This window comes from Pundamilia nyererei, unplaced genomic scaffold (genome assembly GCF_000239375.1).
Source record: "Pundamilia nyererei isolate P.nyererei 1_Seehausen unplaced genomic scaffold, PunNye1.0 scaffold00212, whole genome shotgun sequence".
In the NCBI taxonomy this organism is placed as follows: Eukaryota; Metazoa; Chordata; class Actinopteri; order Cichliformes; family Cichlidae; genus Pundamilia; species Pundamilia nyererei.
Window position 1 is genome coordinate 105,696 of NW_005187613.1, and position 8,383 is coordinate 114,078.

The window sequence follows — 8,383 nt, forward strand, 5'->3', positions numbered from 1 at the left end:
TCAGATGGCTAAAGCGGCCTTCTTATCGGACATCATTGTGGCCAATGGTCACAATCCTCGAGTTTTATTTAAAATCTTTAATTCAGTGGTCAACCCTCGGTCAGATGTGCTGAGGGAGGCCTCCACAGCTCTCTGTGAGCGATTTTTGAATTATTTCACAGATAAAATTGCATCATTAAAGGCCCTGCATTTACCGGCGGTTAAATGCAGGGCCAAGTTCCAACTTTAAGATGCTGTTCGGCCTTTTACCAGTTTGAACCTTTCTACTCTTAACACTAAAGGAAATAATAGATCAGTTGAGAAGCTCAAACTCTTTACATGACATTCTTCCATCTCGTATTATTAAGGATGGCGTTGATGTAATCGGGCCTTGCATTCTATCTCTAATAAACTCATCATTGCTATCGTATCACGTTCGGACTGCTTTTAAACATGCGGTTGTGGAACCTGTCATTAAGAAAAGTGGCCTTGACCACAAAGACTTTGCAAATTATAGGCCGATCTCTAAATGACCTTTTATGGCAAACAAGTCGTTCTTCAGCAATTAGAGGCCTATCTAGATGCTAATCACATTAGCGACAGATTTCAGTCTGGGTCTAAACCACATCATCATGTCATAGTACAGAAACTGCTCTGCTGAGAGATTTTAATGACCTTCTTTTAATTGTGGATTCAGGGCGCCCTGTGGTCCTGGTTTTACTGGATTTGTCTTCTGCCTTTGATGTAGTGGACCACAGCATTCTGCTAACAAGACTGGAATATTTAGTAGGCATTAAAGGGAACCCCCTTGAATGGTTTAAATCGTATCAAAAGTTCCCTTTCTGTTACGATGGGGAGCTACTCTTCCTCTGTTACCCCTTTTCATTGTGGTGTGCCCCAGGGCTCTGTTCTTGGCCCTATGTTGTTCTCATTGTACATGTTACCCTTGGGCTCTATATTTGACAAAAATAAAATTTCTTTTCATCTTTATGCTGATGATATTCAAATCTATTTTCGTCTGACGGACGATACCCCATCTTCACTATGCTGCTTTCTTGATTGTATGAGGAAGGTTAAAGGCTGGCTATCCAGTAACTCCCTTTTGTTAAATGAAAAGAAAACAGAAATTATTATCTTTCATAGCCACATCCCTCGGGGACAATTAACCGATATATTTGGGCCCTTTGCTACCTCCCTCTCTGATACAGTACGTAACTTGGGTGTCCTTTTGGACAGTTCCTTCAAACGTGTCCTCTGTATTACAGTCTAGCTTTTACCAACTACGACAAATCTCTAAAGCTAAGCATTACATACCGCGAACGGATCTTGAAAAACTTATACATGCATTTGTTACCTCAAGATTAGACTACTGCAACTCCTTTTACCTGGGCCTCCAATCTGCCCTTCTTCATAAACTACAACTTGCCCAAAATGCAGCGGCACACCTTTTAACTGGTACTACAAGGTTTGATTCTATTACCCCGATCCTGGCTGCCAATCAAATATCGGATTGATTTTAAGATTTTATTGTTTACATTCAAAAGCCACTCAGCCTGTATACTCCTAGTTGAGCACTTCAGTCATCGCGTCAAATGCTCTTGGTGCAACCTCGGTCCCGGCTGAAAACCAGACGTGATCGTGCTTTTGCCATTGCTGCACCGAACATCTGGAACAGTCTTCCAGCTGATATTTGCGCAATGATTAGTTAGTGATTCATCGGATGTACAATTTGTACTTTTATTGCGTTTGTATGTCATTCTATTATTTCATATTACACTATTGAGAAGCACTTTGGAGTACCTCTGGTCTTTTAAAAGGGCTATCTAACTAAAGTATTGATTGACTGAATTTTATCCAGTTTAAGACACTTATGAATAACTGATGGTGTAGAAGCTTTTTAATAAGCAGTGAATGTGTCAAATGCTTTGTGCAAGTCCAAAGATACTGCAGCCAGTTTTGGTTAAATGGTTTACTCTAAATCCAACTGCAACAGATGAAGCAAAGCTCCTCTTTCCAAACGTTCTTCCAGCTATTCAGTAACAACTTAAATGCTAAATGGCTTGTATTTGTATAGCGCACTGCTGATGGCAGCTACATTGAAGCCACAGCTGCCCTGGGGCGCACTGACAGAGGTGAGGCTGCCGGACACTGGCGCCACCGGGAACCTCTGACCACCACCAGTAGGCAACGGGTGAAGTGTCCTGCCCAAGGACACAACGACCAAGACTGTCCAAGCCGGGGAGGTATATATATATATATATATATATATATATATATAAAATATATACATGCATTCAATTCGAGACATGTTCTGGTTGTGCTGCAGGAAAAGTCCTTGAGTGTGTGCGGGAAGGGGAGCAGGAGTCTGTTATTGTTCTGGAGCAGGAGAGTGAGTTGTACCAGACAACTCCTCAGGATTAACGGCCCATCTTTCTGTACCTCCTCAATATACTGTGGTGAGAACAAAACATCTGGTGCTTGAGAGGTTATAGGAACGTTACAATATGTTAAAATAGTGACATCTGTTGGTGACAAATATAAAGAACAGCTTGAATCTACAAATTAAAGTGCTTCGTGATTACTGCTCACTCTACAGAGTGGAGTTGATAATTCTGTCTGATATTGGGCCACCCTTGTGTTGCTTTGAACATGTATTTTTAGCAGGTGACAAAATTATGGGATAATGACGTGGGGGTAGAATTGATTGTGAACTGGAAAGGGAAAATGCTAATGAACTTGTAAAGTAAAAACATGATGCATTAAAGGTTACCCTGTTTGGTTTTTATTTAAGGAGGGAATGTGTTCCTCTGTGCGATGGCCGAGTCTGTTTCTTTTCTAGGAGGTCATTTCTCCTGCCTTAGAGAAAATCCTCACATGGAACAGAAGAGGCTGGAGCGCACAGAAACTGCAATGCAAGTTGGTAGAGATGCAGGTATACAGGCGTCCTGGGACCACAGACTATCATCTAAAAAGAAGGTCAAACAACAGGCATAATGAATTTTACAGTATTCATGCAAAGATATCTTTGTCTGTGTCATCTTTTATAATTGCAGCTTTCTTCATGAAGTTATTCACTGACAATGCGTTTCTCACCATTACATGCACTCACAGTGCTTATAAGTTGTCTTTCTGGCCTAAAGAAAAACGTTTCTTCATTTTAGGAATAATTTGAATGTCTTCGGTCACACAGCTGCAAATCCCTGTTGCAAACAGCAGGGACACAGAATTACCTCAGTGTGATAAATCATTGTGTCACGGTTCATTTTGAGTTTCTTATGTTTTGGTTTATTTTTGAATGATGGATTGTTTTCTGTTCTCTGGTGCTTTGTTGATTATTATGATAAATCTGTTTCAGTTATTCTGGTATATTTCTGTATTATGATTAATGTTCTGGTTGTATTTTGTTATTATTGCAGCTTTAGGTCAGTGTCTAGTCTTTCTCTCTCTCTTATTTAAGTGTTTCCTGTTTTACTTTGAAGGTTCATGTCTGATGTCAGTGTTTCTGGCTTTGCTGTCTCGTTAGGTCTCATTGCTTGCTCAGTGTATTTAAGCTCAGTGTTTCTTTGTGTCAGTGTCGTGTCGAACCCTCAGAATGGCCTGTGTGGTCCAGTTTGTGTTTTCACGGTTTGGTTTCTGTTTTTGTTTCGTGCCGCAATAAAGCTGAGGTTTCCAGTTACAATTCTGTCTCAGAGTCCTGCATTTGGATCCTCATCCCCGCCTGCCCGCACACAGAGCCCTGACACATTATCTGTGTCAAGATCTGAGGGGTTTTTCCAGAGTTGATGAATGGACTCATAGCCACCTGACACAGGCTGAGCGAGTTAAAAAAAGGACAAAAGTCCAACTGCACAAAGCTCGTACAGATTTATTTTACAGTCTCAGAAGGGAGGAACTATTCCCAAAGGAGAATCCACTGCACTGTGATTGGGAATGGCTGGATTATTTCCTGTTCAATAGGTACTAATTGAGATCAGTGTATAGAGATACAGGCTTCAAATATGTCATTCTATGTGATTCAGTTTATGTAACAAGAAAGAGCGAGTGTGGGCTTTTTGTTTTTTCCTCTTTATTAAATGTGGTTGTCCCTATATCAGATTTCCAGACTGATGAGTGGCTGCTCGCGGTGTTTATAGTGTACCACTGCCATCTAGTGTCATTCAGAGTCAAAGCTCACTGGTTTATTTTGGACCTGACAGAAGACACCAAATACCATCACAGAGAAAGCAAACAGAAGTGCCCTTGATTGGAAGCAGTGTAAGAAGGATGTGAAGCTAACAACCTCCAGTCTTGATTCAGGAATCAGCGATCATGTGGTTGTGGACTTAAAGGAAGAGGATCAGTTGCAAAGGTCGGTGCTGCAGCATCGGGCGATCACACCAGGTGTTGTGACGTAGCCCTGACACACCGCCATGTTCATGCACTGACGGAACGAAGACCCTACAATAATGAAACACAGACGCTTAAAGTGAGCGTGTGAACATACTTACTGAGCAGGCATATAATGATACATAGTTTAGATCAAACTCCATTTACACTGTGGGCCACTTACAGCCCCTTTTATCTATATTTTAACTGTTATTGATGAGATGATGCTTACTTTGGTGTAGTGTGAATTTAAACAGTAAAAGCTACGAAAATACAGTAAAAAGTCCAAAATCAGTGCCCTCCATCAAAATTTACAAAACTGTCCAGTGGACCGGATTGGAGTCTTTTGGAGACCGATTCTGGTCCCCAGGCCATATGTTTGACATGTGTTTATATATTCACGTAAGACAATGAATAAAATAATAAAAACAATCAGATGCACATGCAGCATATGTAATTTTTGTGTGTGTTATCATTCCTTATCTTTATGCAGTGTTTAAAAGTCTCAAATACAGGTATAGACGGATGACCTGTCGAACCTCTCGGAGGATCTGTGGCTCGGTTACTGCTGTGGGTTGTTTCAAGTAACTGTTATCCTGTGGTGATGACTTCTGTTCTGATGGGAGTAATCTCTTGTATAATGTGACACACTACACCTTCCACAGAGTACTTACTCAGAGCGCCTTGGAATATCACGGCACCACAGGCGTTAGCCCGTCCCGAGCAGGTCTGGATGCTTGTAGGAGTGCAGAGGACACTGTCGTCTGAGAAACAAAAGTTGCATCGCAGCGCCTCTCCTGGAAACGACACACACACACATGAAAATAATGTAAGAGATCATTCTGGCTTGAGATATAAAACATTTTTACAGTATATCTAACACATTATACAGGATTTAAATAACTAATGTGGACTCTTCAATAATAAAAATAAAATGTTAACTAAAAAGGTGAAAATGGAAAAGAGACATTTTTTACTCCTGTTAAAGCTTCAAAGTCCCAATAAAAAGTTGGTACTTGTTTGTATTTCTTTAAATGATTATTTCTCTGTTTTGTAATAAATAACCTGATTACTGTTGTGCTTCAGTCTTTAAGTGGAATTAATAAAATGCATAAGTTGCATGTATGCCAAGAATAAAGAAACATACCCTGACACAGAGTCAGCAACAGAAGAATGGCACCCACCGCAGCTCTCATGATCTGCAAGAAAACAGAAAAGTATTTATAACCTCCTGTGCCCGAGGAAACGACTCTTCATCAGTGACTTTTCAGATGAAAAAGAAAATCTGGTTGTTGATCAGTCGTTTTGAAACAGCTGACCTTTTGTTGTCAGAGACACACCAACACAAATACTCACTGTCTCTGTTCTCTTTAAAGCATCAACATTATTTAAGCCTGTAAGTGTCAGAGTTCTTTGCAGCTCTTTAAAGTCATCTTCATATCAGCATGTCAGATGCTTGAAATGTGCAAGTGAACTATCGTATAAACAAAACAGAGTCTGCTTCACAGTTTGCAGGCAAGAACTAATCTACGTGTGAGTTGTTACCTCCTGCTCAGACCCTCAGCTCCAAATGTGTGTCCCGTATGTTGGAAGGAAGTGTGCGCTGTCTTTAACAACCATAGCACAAAGCAGAAGAGCCTGTCTGTTGTGTAACGGTGGGTCAGTACAGGGTTCAACAAAACACACTTTCTAGTTGTGTTGCAAGAAAGAAATTTACAAGGAAACTACATCCCACTGATGGATCACGCACCAGAAGCTTTTTCTCAGAAGTGCAGACCTGATTTCAGATTTCATTGCTGAGTTAAACTGAGTCTTAAAAAGAGGAAGAACAGCTTTCATCTGTTAAATGTTCTTTTAATTATCTTCCTGTTTTTAGATGCTGCTTCCCTTTCTTTCAACAGTTGCAGCAGTAATTCTGTCTTTTGGTGGAGAGTTCATGTTGCAACAGCAGAGGCTGAAGAGTGTGCAATGATTTAAGAGTACACAGAGGGATGGATGGACGGATAGATCGCTCTAGCAGCACATGCTATAGTGTAGCTGGGTAAGACACTGGAAGTGTAAAGTGTAAATCAGGAACTTGGTGACTGCACGTAAATTTTTGAGCTTCAACATAATGTCCAGTAGTAAGTTCCTGATTATGTTGAAGCTCAAAAATTTACGTGCAGTCACCATTTAGGTCACTTCAGCATTTTACAGGACATCCCACTAAAGTCACCTATGTGTCGTCATGCTTGATGCATTGTGCTTTTCTCATGTTTAACATGTAAAGCTTTCTAGCAGGCGTGTTGTACAGACCTTCAGGTGTCAATATCCTGAAATGAGAAGAATAATGAGGCAAGAGTTAGCATTTTGCACTATCCCAGATACCATAGGGCAGGGGTGGGGAACGTCAAGGGCCGGTGTCCTGGAGGTTTAGATGTGTCCTTGATCCAACACAGCTGATTCAAATGGCTAAATGACCTCCTCAACATGTCATAAAGTTCTCCAGAGGCCTGGGAATGAAATAATCATTCGATTCAGGTGTGCTGACCCAGGGTGAGATCTAAAACCTGCAGCACACCGGCCCTCGAGGCCTGGAGCTGGACACCCCTGCCATAGGGGTACACCCTGGACAGACTGTCAAGCTGATGCAGGGCTAACACAGAGAGACTCATTCACACATATGGGCCATTTAGAAAGGCCAGTTACCTAACCCCACTATCTGCATGTTTCTGGACTGTGGAAGGAAGCCAGAGTACCTGAGACAACCTGCACACAGGGACAATATGCAAACTCCACACAGAAACACTCCGGCCAGCCGGTGGAGTTAAACTCAGCCATGTCTTACAGGTAAAGTGTTAAACAGGCTAGCTACTGTCGACAGTTTGAGAAGCTTTAACTGAATAAAGTCCAGTGCTGCCATTGATGTCAATGATTTTATTTCTTATTTTTAGCCACATCATTATAGGCCTAATGTGCTGCAAACACCCGTGGCAACGATTTATCGTACTCAATAGTTCTGTTTGTTTGTTACCTGTCGACACAAACGACGCTCTTCATTTTATCCTCCCCATCACCTCGTTATGACAGTCCACGAGTACACGTCAGACTGTGGTCCTCCTAACAAACCATCAGACAGAACTTGGTTTGCTGCTGTTCTGTCTTTTATTGCAAGGAAAATAGGAATAAAATAACTTTAAACTAACAAGTTTATTATCCCACATCTTTGCTTTTTGCATTAAAAGCAAATTAAAACAGTCACATGTGGCTGTTGTTGTGCTGCTTTTGAAGGCAGGTGCAGCCCTGACACTCCAGTTTGTTTATGACTGATTGCAAAATAACAGACTTTTCAGCACTGACGCAAGAAAGGACTCTACCCAACTTTTTCATCACATTATTGCCATGTTAGAAAGTTCAGAGGACAGACTTGACTCCGCCCTCAAACCAGCGTTCCTCCCTGTCCAGGATGTTACATCCTCATCATTGAAAGAGTCCACTGGCCTGTAGGTGTAGATAGACTGCAGAGTCCAGGCCTGACGAGGAGGCTCTGCTGTGTTGGTCCATCCTCTTCACCAGAGCTTGTTTGGTTTCCCCGATGTATAAATCCTGCACTTAACAGCGTACACTATGTTACTCTGTTTGTGTCGGGGACCCGATCCTTGGGCTGGACCAGTTTTTGGCGCAGCGTGTTCTGGGGTTTAAAAGCCACAGAGAACTGGTGTTTAGAGAAAATGTGTCTCAGCTGTTCTAATACTGCTGACATGTACGGGGGTTTTCCTCTGCTCTTTCCAGGTGGGTGACACGGTTGCCCCTCTGATGATCCTCCTTGGGCTCTTGTGCTCTGGGGGGCCTATGGATGTCTGGGGCCTGGATCTCCTCCATGCCTGCTTCATGCCATGGGGGGCGGGGCCATGGCTCCCCACACCCCCTAGCACAGGGATCGGCAACCTGCGGCTCTTTGGTTCTTATACTGCGGCTCTGCGTGGTTTGGGAAAATAAATTAGAAGCTATTAGCTGAAGTGTATTTTATTTATGTTCTTTTTTAACTTGTAGTTCTAAA

The 8,383-nt window shown here is 41.9% G+C and overlaps 1 protein-coding gene across 1 annotated transcript; it reads right to left on the minus strand.

Moving 5' to 3' along the window:
- Positions 1-3,824: 3,824 nt before the first annotated feature.
- LOC102195357 (CD59 glycoprotein-like) lies at positions 3,825-6,006 on the minus strand. The gene is made up of 4 exons (XM_013914639.1): positions 5,890-6,006; positions 5,492-5,543; positions 5,019-5,141; positions 3,825-4,416 (listed from the first exon to the last, which is right to left on the minus strand). The coding sequence occupies exons 2-4, from the start codon at positions 5,538-5,540 to the stop codon at positions 4,316-4,318; spliced, it is 273 nt and encodes a 90-aa protein (XP_013770093.1). The 5' UTR covers positions 5,541-5,543; positions 5,890-6,006; the 3' UTR covers positions 3,825-4,315.
- Between the last annotated feature and the right edge of the window lie 2,377 nt (positions 6,007-8,383).